The sequence below is a fragment of the Vidua macroura genome, chromosome 17 (assembly GCF_024509145.1).
Source record: "Vidua macroura isolate BioBank_ID:100142 chromosome 17, ASM2450914v1, whole genome shotgun sequence".
Lineage (NCBI taxonomy): Eukaryota > Metazoa > Chordata > Aves > Passeriformes > Viduidae > Vidua > Vidua macroura.
In genome coordinates this window covers 7,780,610-7,793,889 of record NC_071587.1, presented here as the reverse complement: position 1 = coordinate 7,793,889, position 13,280 = coordinate 7,780,610, and the positions used below count along the sequence as shown (strand labels likewise).

At 49.5% G+C, this 13,280-nt stretch overlaps 2 protein-coding genes across 3 annotated transcripts; one reads left to right on the top strand and one right to left on the bottom strand.

Annotated features, from left to right (window-relative positions):
- Positions 1-824: 824 nt before the first annotated feature.
- Positions 825-7,778, bottom strand: PLAGL2 (PLAG1 like zinc finger 2). Of its 2 annotated transcripts, XM_053993083.1 has the most exons (4): positions 7,705-7,778; positions 7,162-7,257; positions 5,355-5,750; positions 825-4,562 (listed from the first exon to the last, which is right to left on the bottom strand). In XM_053993083.1, the coding sequence occupies exons 3-4, from the start codon at positions 5,615-5,617 to the stop codon at positions 3,341-3,343; spliced, it is 1,485 nt and encodes a 494-aa protein (XP_053849058.1). In that variant the 5' UTR covers positions 5,618-5,750; positions 7,162-7,257; positions 7,705-7,778; the 3' UTR covers positions 825-3,340. The 2 variants fall into 2 exon arrangements, with proteins under 2 accessions (XP_053849058.1, XP_053849059.1); XM_053993084.1 differs by lacking the exon at positions 5,355-5,750.
- A 14-nt stretch (positions 7,779-7,792) lies between these two features.
- POFUT1 (protein O-fucosyltransferase 1) lies at positions 7,793-13,151 on the top strand. The gene is made up of 7 exons (XM_053993085.1): positions 7,793-7,995; positions 8,261-8,382; positions 8,494-8,676; positions 9,202-9,314; positions 9,974-10,166; positions 10,685-10,927; positions 11,360-13,151. Exons 1-7 carry the CDS (start codon positions 7,836-7,838, stop codon positions 11,546-11,548), a joined length of 1,203 nt encoding a protein of 400 aa, XP_053849060.1. The 5' UTR covers positions 7,793-7,835; the 3' UTR covers positions 11,549-13,151.
- Positions 13,152-13,280: the final 129 nt, after the last annotated feature.

The window sequence follows — 13,280 nt, the reverse complement described above, 5'->3', positions numbered from 1 at the left end:
TGACTGGAGGTCTATGGGTTTATTATCTTAGTTGACTGCACTGTTCCTATTGCTTTGGACACCCCCAAGCCAGCCAGTTTAAAACATTCCTTTATTTAACTAAACCCTCCTGTACAATTATGTGCTGTAGTTGCTGCCCTTGGGCTCAATCTGGTGCAGTCTTCCTGCTACAGGTGTGCCAGGAAGAGAGGGATCACAGTGGAATGGTTTGCTGGGCTCTGCCTGCCTGACTCTTAGCTGTGTCCTGGACCTGCAGCCCCAAACTCGTGGTCCAAAACAAAAACCAAACCCAAACTCTTTCTGGGATGACTTTTTTTATATTACATAACCAGCAGAGTGGCTGCCACAAAGCCCTGCACATACACCACAGAACAGACTGCAGGCTGTGCTGCCTCACAGCATGACAGAGTTACCCTTGTCCCTCACTTGAGCTGCATCAGCAAGAGCTTAGTTAAGATGACTTTCACTGACTTGCCTAAGAGCTTGGTACACACATCCTAGTGGACTGGGATTCCCAAGTGCTGTAAGCTTGGATGCTCAAAGTATTTTCTTATAAACAGGTAGAAGTTGTTCACTATATTTGTTCTGTGCATTGCATACTTGCTATTTCAAATGGAATTAGTCTCTGGTAAAATATTTTCTGATTACAAGCTGTTGTGGTAGAGGAACTTCGAATCCATTTTTCCTGTGCAAACACCTGGAATCAGCTCCAATGCTGTCTCTCACCATGCTGCCATTGCTGGGTTAGATTTTCCTTGTATTGACAAAGGTTACTGCAGTTCTGCTTGTTAAAGTAGCTGTGGAAAGCAAATCACACGTGCAAATCATAGCAAAATGAATTCCATTTATTCTTTGACAGACTACTGGTAGGAAAAAGATGCCTGGCTCTAAGTTTAGCTACCACTGCTAAAGGAATTCCAGTGATGACATCTGTTCAGAGTACAATGCAGGCAGGAAGCAAAAAAGCTGAATGTTCTGCAGTGGGAGAAGGTGTGTGATGGCATTGCATAAATCTGATCATCCTCACTGGCAGTGAGTGATCAGTTATGACCATTTACTTCTCAAAAAATAATAATCCTCTCAACTGAAGACAGGGATAAGGCTTGCATATCATTGATAACAGTGTGAAACTCTTTTAATTTGCAAAGAGCAAAGCAATAGAAGACAGGCCTGAGGTATTCAATGCTGGTAAACAGACTGGCTGCAATGCCCTGTTTACCTTTGCTAGGTTAGAGAACAAGAAGGCACTCGTTGGACTTGGAAAGGCAACATTTTCCAGTGGAGAAAAGGAAAAAGTACTGCATTCAACTAGGGGAGATCATTGCCACAGGATATTGCTGAGGTAAATAAATCTTATATTACATTTTGATACAAAAGTCTTATTTGCAGCATTGCTGGCTAACCTAAAAAACCGATCTATGTTCTGGAGAATCAATGGATTGCTAAAGAGTCATTCTGGGAAGAATTACTAAGCTAAATTAAAATTAAAATTCTGGAGTAAAATGGAAGGGGGACAAGCCTGTGACCAAAAGAGGCACAGCTGATGTCACAGAGTGGGATCATGGCTCAGCAGGAAGGAATCTGCATCAACTGAGGTGGATGTGCTGTGGGGAGACAAGGGAGGACAGCATCTGGCTTCACCCAAGGAGCTGAGATAACAGAGTAGAGGTAGATTTTGCATTTCCTAGATTTATGGAGAACAATATTGACAGATTTCCTGGTTTATACTGGCCTACAATGGTTCCTCCATGCTGAGGTATGAAGATCTGCCCATCCATAGTCATAAACATGCACCAGTGCAGAGTAACCTCTGTATGTCCCCATCTGCAGTATAAGCCCCAGGAGAACAGGAGCAGGAGACAATACAGGTGCTAAGTGACACCAGCAGCTGGCTGCCTCTTCCCAGCATAACCCTTCTGCCCTGGTAGGTAGACAGCCCATGGAAGAGTTGAAGAGGTAGGGCAGGGAGCAAGGGAAGCAGGACTTTAACTTCAGGAGGCAAGGCTCAAACAGGAGAGAACAAAAAAAAGGCCAGTGGAACCAAATCCAAAGTGAAAAGTTGACTGCAGGCCCCAAACCTCAGCATTTGTTAGAACTATTGGTGTTGGGAGAAATGCTTCAAATACACTGATAGTATGTACATGAAGCTGGGACCAATTTTTCCTTGATTCTTGGATGTTATCACCATTGAGGTTAAAATATACCTTTGAGATTGCTTCCTGCATAAGCCAAAAAGGGTACTGACCTCAATGAGTGGTTAAAAAACTCCAAACCCCAGAAACTCATACTCTGTTTCTCATCCCAAGGGAACCTATGGAGCAGGGCCTGCAGCTTGTTCTCACCCATGCCTGGTGTGCCAGTGCTTGATGTGCTGAGCTCCTCACCCAGCTCTCTCACGTGCTTTGGTTTCCAGATCTGTTTGCCTGGGGGAGATATTTGAAAGGGCTCTGTCCATACATCGCACACCAAGCTAAGCTGTGAGAGCTGCTCCGTCCCCTTCACTCGGGACAGCCAGCGAGAAAAGGCAGGAAGCTGCTGCCTACAGGGGCAGAGGCTGAAGTGGTCCAAAAGCAGTGTATTTCCCCATGGGGGAAGAACATGATAAGTGAAGAGAAATCAGTGCAACCTGACTTCGTTGTGTAAACAGTGTTCTAGCTACACCAGAGATGAACCCAGTGTATTCTGGTGCCTCCTATTTTTGCAATGGCAGAAACAGATTTGTGTTGTGTAAACAATGTTCACCATAAGGAGTTTATCCTAACAGCTCCAAAGAGGTGATGTTGAATTCACTATGTAAACGGGCTTGTTGCTTAACACTGATGTGGAGTAAGCTGTGTTGGGTGATGGGATGAGAGGTAGCAGGGAAGGACAGCCTCTTCCCCATTGGCTTCATACAGAGCGGTATCAGGACTTCTTCTCCATGTGGAGGTGTTGGCTGGTTTGCCAGAATTGCAGTGTGGTAACATGAAATGGAAGCTGGACTCTTCAAAAGTTTAGCCCAGGATGAAAGAGTCTCAACTCCTTCTGAGGGACAGTCCCTTCCCAGAGAGGAATACAGCTCCAGCATTCTCAGGGAAGGTCAGTGCTAAGCGCGGCTCCTGATTCACAGATTAAAAATTAGATAAAATATATCCAGTCTATCAGCTGAAATCTTTCTGCTGTACAGGACTGGGACTTGCACAGGTTCCAGTCTACAAGTGCTCCCTCCGAGATCAGAAACCTCCTGTCTGACCCAGCTCTGCCAGAGCTTTCACACCCCCAAGGAAGGAAGAGTTGTGCGTTTTTAAGGCTCTCCACAAAAGGGTGACTGAAAGATCTGTTCTCCAGTGCTATTTCCAGCCTATTGGAATGCCTGGTGGAACCGTGGCAGCGTGGTTGTGCTCAAGCTGGAGGTGAAGACGGGGGGCAGTGAATGAAGGGGCCCAAAGTTCAGCGAGGCCCCGGCTCCGGGAGACTCTTGAGGTTGATGTTGCAAAGTGGTGAGCAGTGGCTGCGCCTCCCCCTGCGAGTAGCCCATGACCAATCCCCCCGATGAGACAGGTGGATTGCAAGGAGGAAGATTTAGGGGAAGGAAGCCAAGAAGATGAGAAAAGTCCATGTTAGCAGCACAGAGAGCCTCTGAGAGGTTAGCAGGGCTCTTGGAAAGCAAAGCCTCATCCAGGGCGGGTGGCTGAGGCGAAGAGGACTGAGGATCACCAGATGAGAGAGACAGACTGCCAGGGAAGTCTGACAAAAAGCTGTCCACCTCTACTTTGGGTAGTTTCTCAGGCAAATATGAGGTAGATCCAAGCTGATACTTTGGAGGAGGTTGCGGTGGGGAGGAGATGGGAGAAGAAGACTCCAGAGGATAGCTCATTCCCATTGGAAGAGAATTAGGAACCAAAGAATGGGGCATCCCTGAGCTTGGCATGGTTTGGAGATGTGTGCTGTACATGCCCACCGGCAGCATGCCAGGGAAGCTCTTACCACCCATCATGTCTCTGGATGCCATACACAGGACAGGACTCAGCTCTTCCTTCACTGCCACAGAGGAGCTGCAGCTGAGCAGACCCAACATGTCCACTGGCTCCGTCTTAATCTTCAGCAGTTCCTGGGAGTGGCTTTTCTTCATGTGCCTGGTCAAGTGGTCCTTCCTCCCAAACCTCTGAGCACAGTACTGGCACAAGAAGTCCTTCCGCCCCGTGTGCACTACCAGGTGTCTCCGCACGTCCTTCCGGGTGTAGAAGCGCCGATCGCAGTGGTCACACGGATGCTTCTTCTCCTTCGCCCCGCCGGAAGCCCGCCTGGAATGAGCTTTGAGGTGCTCCAGCAGGACCTGGGTGCTCTCAAAGGTCTGGAGGCACACCTTGCAGCTGAGGTCACCGCTGGCAGCCGCGTGCATGGCCAGGTGTCGCCTGAAGCCCAGTTTGGTGTTGTAGTTCTTGCCGCACTCGGGACAGTGCAGGGCCTCCTTGTTGGGATCGTGGGTCTGCAGGTGGTTCCGAAGGTGATCCTTCCGGTGGAACATCTTCTCGCAGTACATGCACTGGTGGGGCTTCTGAGCAGAGTGCGTGGCCATATGCCTTAGGAAAAAAGGCAGGAAAGGTCAAACATCCAGCCCCTGAGGGAACACATGCTAGTTTTCCAACATTATCCTTGTGTCCTACACTTTATGCCACAAAAATCCCAGATTTACCTCCATTAAACAAGGAGCACAGGAGCACAATGCTTTAGACAAAACCTACAGTCTGTCCCAGCAGCTGTGTCTCCTCAGCTCCTGCTCTCTGCTGAGGCTGCCAAAGAAAACCTCCCTAGTTTGTGACACTAGGTGAGAAAACTTCAGTTCATCAGGAGGGTCAGGCTGTGCCCAAGTCTGCTGACAGCCACTGTGGTCAGATTTCACCTTGGTATCTCACACTCTCCCACACTGTGGTTCACCTCGTTTCAAGTTCTCAGCCATCACAGTTTAATTATTTTGTGTTGTACTTCACTACATAAATGGGAACTCTACTTCTCCATACTGGAGCAACAGCTGCCATGGAATTATCCCTGTGGTTAGAAGCAGGATTTATGAATGCAAACGCTATTCTTGCTTTTCATTTTGTTTTTTAATCTGTGGACTTCACTTTCTGTTTCTATTTCCTCCTCAATGAAACATAAAACAGCTTGAGCTCAGGATACAGCATTAGCTGAAGCTCTCTGGAAGGCACCTAAAGAGATGCCAAGTATGGTAATGTCTAGGACTCAACTGCTTTGCAAGGTAAAAGGGCATTTCCCCTCCTCCAGCTTCTCAGAAATTCAAGCAAAGACACATGAAGGAGGGGATTTCCCCTCTCTTCTGGCAGTTCTGGGCAGAGGCACTTACAGATACCTACCTATAGAGCTTGTACTTGGAGGCAAAGGCCTTGCCACAGTGCAGCTGGGGGCAGTTGTAGGGCCTCTGCTCCGAATGGGAAAGTGTGTGAGTTCTCAGCTTGTCCACGTGAGGGAAGGAGGGCTCTGATAGTTCACACTGGCATTTTCCCTGACTTTCGGTTTCTTCACCTCTTGGTCTGGGGACTAATTTCCAGCCTGTCTCTTCCTCCTCCTGCTTTGCATCTTGAATCCAGTTGGGAACAGTGGGAAAAAATGCCGTCATGGCAGGTCTAGTAGAACATGGCCATGTCAAGCAGAACTCGAGCCTGTGGGTGTCTCGCTGTGATGTTGTCCCGGTGCAGTTTTCTGTTGGAGCCTCCTGTGACCAAACTGCTTTAATAGCAAAACTTCTTCATCTGAAATCACAGAAGGCTGGTGGTAAGATACTGCAACCTTCACCTGTGTACACAGTGAACATGTGAAGATGTGTGTTCCCAGTCATGGGGACCTCCAATCAATAATGTTTTTCTGTCTCTTCCCCCTTAACCTGTTACCTGAGTAACAGTTGAACTTTTTCTGAATTGCATTTTTTGCCACTATTAAGAGCCAGTGTTACATGTTGGATGTATTTTCTCCTGAGATATCATAAAAGGTGTCTATTGTAGCTCTAAATACCTTTCTCTGTGTGTTTTGCAGATCACTTCTCATCCCATTTTTTATATTCTCACTTGCTCTTGGTCTCTGCCTACATGGAATTCCCTCTCAGAGATTCTCAGAGAAACCAAGGTTCTCTTGTATTTTCTTTTCCCATCCTTTCTGCTACCAACCTGGTGCACTGGGCAAAACCATCTCCAGAGCAAATAATTCTGAACCCCCACATGTGGCTGAACAGGGCTGAGGAAGAAAACTCACAGTTATCATCAACATCACACCTTTTTCTGGAAGGCAACGGATGCTGCTCCTCTTCAGGGTGGGATTACTCATTGTATTTTCACTTTTCGATTGTGAGGCAGATTCTGCCTCTCTGGATCAGCAAGTTTTGTACTGTAATGAGCAATTTTTAACACTTTTTTTTTTTTCTTTGATGCTCTCATCCATTAATAATGGAAGCTCAAACTGTTTCCTGTTCAAATACACCTCCTGTAAGCTCTTCTGGCTTTCATGTTGATGAGGTTCTCTCAATAAATCTCTCTTAGCAGGTTGTTCTTGAGTTGTTGGTTTTTATAGGGTTCTACTGCCAGCTCAACTGGTAAACGGTCAGCTGAAATAAAACCAACCTCTTTCACTCAATTTGGCTGCCTGAGAAACTCTACTTAAAAATAGCATCAAACCCTCACTCCATGATTGCTTCAGAGGAGGAACTTCCTGCTGCACATCAACATGAGTGCGAGTTGTGGGCAGGATGTGCAACTGCGAGGGAACAAACCAACCCCCAAGAAAGTGCTCAGGGAACGTTACAAAGAGCTGAAATAACAACTACTGTGACTGTACCATCACCCCAGATACCATGGATGGCTCCCTCAGGGTGGAAAACACTGGGAAACAGGATGACTCCAAGAAAACAGATCACTGTGAGCTTGGGGAATGCCTGTTAAGAACAAAACTTGGTTTTGTGCAGGCTAAATCTACGTGGTCAGAGCAGAACAATAAAGGACCAGAACTGCTGAGGTGCCACTTTGGGACAAACCATCGTGATGTGACAGCTGCTCTGACCCCTCAGGGTGCAGGAGGCCTGTGGTTCAGAGCAATCTGTCTTTCTGTGTGCTAAAAGCATGACTATTTCACCTCTCTATGAAATACGTCCCAGAAAAGATCAGTGTTCCCTACCTCTTGCTCCAGAGCTGTGCAGGTGTCCCGAGAGTCTCCACCACTGCTCCTTTCCCTCCGAAAAAGCCTGGCCATCTGGGCCAGTTTCAGAGCTACCTGGAAGAAGACAAGAGTTTGAACGTTGATGTTTTTAACAGTAAGGTGTGTAAACGATCACGCTGGAATTTTAGGGAGTTCAGAGGTGCTGCTTCAACCGCCTTGCAAACGGCGGAGGTGCCGGGGGGTGGCCGCGAGGGGCAACTCGCTCCTCCCTCCGGCACCTCCGCCGTTCGCCTCGGAAGCCAGCCGGGAGACCCCCACCCCCGGGAGCGCTCCGTGGATAATGCAGCCCCGGTGGAGCGGGATCACACATCCCACCCCCGCCCCGCAGCCCTGAGGGGAGGGAGGCGGGCCCGGCCTACGCCCCCCGCTACTCCCCGCATCCTCCTCCTCCTCACACGCCCCCCTGTCCCCTGAGGGGACCCCGCCACCGAGGGGAGGGTACGGCCGTGCCACCGCCCCTCGCTGCGGTGCCGCCTCCCTGCCTCGCCCCCCCGCGCTCACCCCGTTCCCCCGGGCCCCGCCAAGCGCGGCTCCGCTCCCGGCCCCGGCGGCGCCATTGCGCGGGGCCTTGTGGGAGTGACGTCACGCCTCGGTGGTGGCCGCCAGAGCGGCGCGCCGCGGGGCATGCCGGGATGGTGGCGCCGGGCTCTGGCAGCCGACGAGCCGCCATGGCGGTGCCGCCGGCCCCGGTGCTCCTCGTCCTCCTCCTGCTCCTCCCGGTGATGGCGGCGGGAGGCGGCGCGGCACCCGCCTGGGACGAGGCCGGGTACCTGCTCTACTGTCCCTGCATGGGTGAGGCTCTCCGGGTGCAGGCCCCTGTGCATCTCCCGGTTGCATCCCCCGGTGCTGCAGACCCCGTTTCATCCCCCGGCGCGGTCCGCGGCTCGTTCCCCGCTGCGTCCCCTGGTCCGTTCCCCGCTGCGTCTCCCGGTCCGTTCCCCGCTGCATTCCCCGGTCCGTTCCCCGCTGCATTCCCCGGTCCGTTCCCCGCTGCATCTCCCGGTCCGTGCCCGATCCGTCCCCGGCGCGGTCCCCGCCTGAGCCCCGTCTCTCGCAGGCCGCTTCGGGAACCAAGCCGAGCACTTCCTGGGAGCCCTGGCCTTCGCCCGCGCCCTCAACCGGACCCTGGCCGTGCCGCCCTGGATCGAGTACCGGCACCACCGCCCGCCCTACACCAACGTGAGCCCCCGGCGGGCGCGGGGAGGGAGCGGGGGCGCGGCGGGCAGGGCTGGGAGCTCTCCGGGCCCCGGGTAAGGGGACCCCCGGCCCACGGGCTCTGTTCCCCCACAGCTGCACGTCCCCTACTCGGAGCACTTCAGGCTGGAGCCGCTCCGGCGGTACCACCGCGTGATCAGCCTGGAGCAGTTCATGGAGCATCTGGCGCCCCGGCACTGGCCGCCCGGCAGGAGAGTGGCTTATTGCTTCGAGGCTGCTGCCCAGAGAAGCGCGGACAAAAGCACGTGTCCCATGAAGGTGAGCTCCTCCTCAGCCCCGCGGGCACGGCTTTATTCCAAAGGCTATGACTGACTCATTCAGGTCGCCATTGATTTGCAAATTTAGGAGTTACCCACCGCAAATCGGTCTGTGTGGCATTGCTTTCACCACTCGTGGAGTGTGCCGTCATCAGTTTTCTTTGTCTACAAGTGCTTGGGGATCAGGGATACGGTCTGTGCAAGTGCACTTTATCACTTCAGATTTAATTGAGACTGTAGCTTATATCCTGCTCTCTGTTTTCCAGCTGGTGTTAAAGCAACCTCTCTTAACTACAAGTTTGGAAGCTGTGGTGTCCTTGTTCTTTAAGACAACCTTTGCAACCTTCTCAGTGAACTTCCCTTAATGTATTTCGCTGTCTCCTTCCTGTGGAGCTGGTGTGTCAAACAGGCAATTCCAGCTGCTTCCATCCTGGAACAGGCTTCTGCTTTGCACTTCAGGATCTTGCTACATCCATCTTTCAGGCTCTGTGTGTGCACTAAATGAACACTTGTCTTTTCTTTGCAGGATGGAAATCCATTTGGTCCCTTCTGGGATCAGTTCCAAGTGGATTTTGATAAGTCTGAGCTCTTCAAGGGCATTTCCTTCAGTCCTGCATACAAGGACCATTGGATCCAAAGGTAGCAAAAAGATGGAAAAGTGCTGGCAAAATGTCACTGTGGGCATTTAGAGTCATTCATGAAAGCAGCTGGGACTTTATGTTTTGGGGGAGAGATTGAAGTGGTTAGTTAGTAATATAGTTAAAAATATTAATGCTTTTTTCATTAAATATTTGCTGAGCACTTCATGTGGGCATTATTTTAGGTAAGAACTCTGTTTAGGCTGATTGACTTCTGAGCCAGGAATAGTTAATTTATCGAGTATTCATTAAATATGTAATTAATCATCAAAGAGAATTTGGTTCTCATTTGGGGGTTATGAACTGTATTTTGCTGCTTACCGTGTGTTTTCAGAACCATGAGTGACTTTAGTGGTTATCAGTTAGTTTGGGTGACGGAATTGGTCTAGTTTGGGCCGAAAATGTAACATCCCATTGCTTGGTGGCTCCTCACTGCATGTTTGAGGTTCTTCTCCTATTGTCTGTCAGATAAAAGGTCTGAGGTAAAATACAGTCCCTGAGATTTCTTCAGTTCAGATGGCAAACCAGCTAAAATTATCTCAATTTGGAGCAATAAATGCTGCATTTTTTAGGGTGTTCTTGGTTTCTACTCTGACCTTCACAGCAGCCTTCGTGCAGGTTCGGTCCCATTTCAGACTGCTGGGGTTTGGTTTTCTGTAGGTTTCCAGCCTCTGAGCACCCTGTTCTCGCCTTACCTGGAGCTCCAGCCCAGTTTCCTGTCCTGGAGGAGCACCGGCCCCTGCAGAAGTACATGGAGTGGTCGGATGCAATGGTGAAGAAGGGAGAAGCCTATATCCAGTCTCTGCTGCTCCGGCCCTACGTCGGAATTCACCTGAGGATCGGCTCCGACTGGGTACGGCAGCGCCTGGGGGCTGGTGACAACGGGATGTGGGCAAAGCTACTCAAAAAAGGAGCTGTGCTGGGAGAGCCACCTGATGCCTGCTGGCATCCAGGAGCTCCCTGTGTGTTAGCACTGGTGCTGGGATTCTTTCAGACAGGCAGAGGTGGGGGATGTGGTGGTGTTTTCTCACTTGAATGTGGTACGAAAAAAACAAAAATGTTCTGGTGAGGTGGGGTTCAGCCTCTCCTCCCAGGGACAGAACAAAGGGAAATGGCCTCAGGTTGCACCAGGGGAGGTTCAGGTTGAATATTAGGGGAAAATTCTTCACTGAAAGAATGCTTGAACACTAGCCCAGCCTGCTCAGGGCTGTGGTGGAATTGCCATTCCTGGAAGTATCCAGAACACAAGTAGAGGTTGTGCTTTCTAGTAAGGTGTAGTAGGCATGGGGTATCTGTTCCAAGTTTGGAGCTGATAATCTCAGAGGTCTTCAACTTTGATGATTCTGTGATTCTCTTTTCCTCTTCCAATAGAAAAATGCCTGCAACATGTTAAAGGACGGGACGGCCGGGCCACACTTCATGGCTTCACCACAGTGTGTGGGCTACGACCGCAGTGCTGCCGTGCCTCTCACCATGGACATGTGCCTGCCAGACCTCCGAGAGATCAAACGGGCTCTCAAGCTCTGGGTGGCAAAGATTGAAGCTAAATCTGTTTATATTGCTACTGATTCCGAGCCCTACACAACGGAAATACAGCAGTTCTTCCAGGAAAAGGTGAGTCTTCCAGAAACATCTTCTGGCAGGAGTGCTTGGATGAAAACCTTCTTTGGCTTCTGGCCCGAGGCTGTCATGGATAGCAGACAGGCAGTTGTGGAACAGGTTATTCACAGCCAAATATTGGCATCTCAAAGTGAATTTGGCTCATAGCGATAAAAATTATCCTGTAAAATTCTTTTTTTTCCCAGGAGATTGAAGAGCATTGTCTGGCATGGTAGTAAATATTTCCATGAAAAGGGTTTAAATTAAATAAACCTAAGTGATTTTCAGAAATGCTCTGACATTGATCTAATCATAAATGAGTTATAGGGCAGAGAAAGACAAAACTCATTCTCCTTCTGTTGTGTATTCCATTTCTAATATTATGCCAAGACATTGGATTGTGATAATAGCTGACTGGATTCACCTGCTCTCCTCGTTTCTCTGCAGCTCAAGGTTGTCAGCTTGCAGCCAGAAGTGCCTCAGATTGATCTGTACATCCTTGGCCAGTCTGACCACTTCATCGGGAACTGTGTCTCTTCCTTCACTGCCTTTGTGAAAAGAGAACGTGACATCCATGGGAAACCCTCCTCGTTTTTTGGCATGGACCACCCACCGAGGCTGCGGGATGAGTTCTGACCGACGGAGGAAGAGGCTCCGTGGTTCCAGGGCTCTGAGCTGGGTCTTTGGTGCTGCAGCATTCCCTGTGGGCAGTGAGAGAGCTCCTGCCCTCCAATGCTCCTCACAGCCCCTTCCAGACTGTTCTGTCTGATCTCTCCTGTGTTTCCAGTGTGAGCTCAGATAGAAATTTAAATCGTGTAGTTTATAGGAAACTATAAACTATATATAGTTTTTTAAGATGTAGCTTTTATAGCTCTCGATTCTCACTACTTGGGATTCACCAGCAATCATGATGAAGCAGCTGCTCAGATTTCCTCCTCTTTTCTTTCTCTGTTAATTCTAAATTCTCACCTGGAGATGTTTTGAAGTTTTGTGTCCAAAACTGACCATAGTTAGTTCTCTTTGAGTGTAAAACTTCTGTCAGGCATATCAGGTTCCCTGGAAAGGGTGTGCAAGGTGAAGCTCAGGACTGAAAAAGCTCTGGAGTTTATCAAGGACCACAGTTTTCTTACTAGACTTGTCACCACAGTGCCTCAGTGTCCCTTCTCCTGTGCAGAGAGATTCCATCCCCTGTCCTATGGGGCCCTGGATCTCTTTGGTGGTGCTGGAGGAGTGCAGTGGGACATGGTGTGACGTGGCAGCTGCCTGTTCAGCTTCTCTGCATCAGCCTGGGCAAGGTGTGTGCAGGGACATGGGAGGAGATTTGTCACAGCCAGGCCAGAACTGGAATTGAGGGCTCATAGCTTTGTAGCTGTTGATGTCAGTGAGGTCTGTGGTAGAGGAGAAACTTTGAGCCAAGGTTATTAAAATAGCTATAGTGGGGTTGGGTATGTCATACCTGGGTCTATGGTATTGTATTGTTTTTGTACTTTATAAGATAACCCCTCTGAGAGCATTACCCTTGTCTGGGGCAGTTCTCAGTGGAGGTAACCCTGGATAATTATTCACTGATGGGGGAGCAACAGCCCAAACCCTTCTGTTTGGCCTGGTGTGGTTTGCTGCTGGTAACACTGATAATCCCAACATGGTGAGACTCAACTTGACCAATGCCTTTTGGTGCTTCTGTGACTTCATTTTCTGGTCCAAAGATTGAGTACAGAATGGTTCACTTTTCAAAAATGCCACTTAGGTGAGTCTGTGGTACCAGAGCTGCTGCCTCTAGTGCACTGCTACAGTCCAGGCAAGGCTGTTATGAGCAGTTAACTCCAAATGTCTCTTTTTATGGTGGTCTTTTTCTCCTTGGAATGTTTCTGAGCTTTTAAGGAGTTTGAGGGCTCAGGGGAGAGGCCAAAATGAGAAGGTCCCCAGTTGTCAGGGTGGCAATAACTCATCTCTTGTTTCCTCAGGGCTGGCTTCAAAAATCATGGGGTTTGGGGGAAAATTACCTGGTTTTGGGCCTTTGGAAGCCGGGCTTTTGAAGACTGAATCTCCTTGTGTCATACAGTTTACTGATCTTGGGTGATGCCCTTGGGGCTGCCTTGCCTTGCTGTGGAGCAGGGGAAGCCTTTCCCCACACTGTTGGGAAGACAAAGTATTAAAACAAAATGTTGGGGTGGGGTGGGTTTGTTTTTTGTTTTAAATAAGGTATTTTTGTAGTAATAAAAACTTGATTTTGTATTCACTCGTAGTGCACCAACATTCCTTCCTCCACTGCAGGAGCTGCAGCCTGCACTGCACTGCTGCGGTCCAGACAGCTCTGATTAAGGGGCTTTAACTCTGAAATGTCTTCTTTATGATGGTCTTTTTCTCC

Excerpts from the sequence above, each read along its gene's own strand:
- PLAGL2 (XM_053993083.1), bottom strand. The coding sequence starts at position 5,617 with ATGACGGCATTTTTTCCCACTGTTCCCAACTGGATTCAAGATGCAAAG. Across the intron at positions 4,563-5,354 it reads TCCAAGTACAAGCTCTATAG|GCATATGGCCACGCACTCTG; the intron begins GTAGGTATCTGT and ends TTTTTTCCTAAG.
- POFUT1 (XM_053993085.1), top strand. The coding sequence starts at position 7,836 with ATGGTGGCGCCGGGCTCTGGCAGCCGACGAGCCGCCATGGCGGTGCCG. Across the intron at positions 7,996-8,260 it reads GCTCTACTGTCCCTGCATGG|GCCGCTTCGGGAACCAAGCC; the intron begins GTGAGGCTCTCC and ends CGTCTCTCGCAG. Across the intron at positions 10,928-11,359 it reads AGCAGTTCTTCCAGGAAAAG|CTCAAGGTTGTCAGCTTGCA; the intron begins GTGAGTCTTCCA and ends GTTTCTCTGCAG.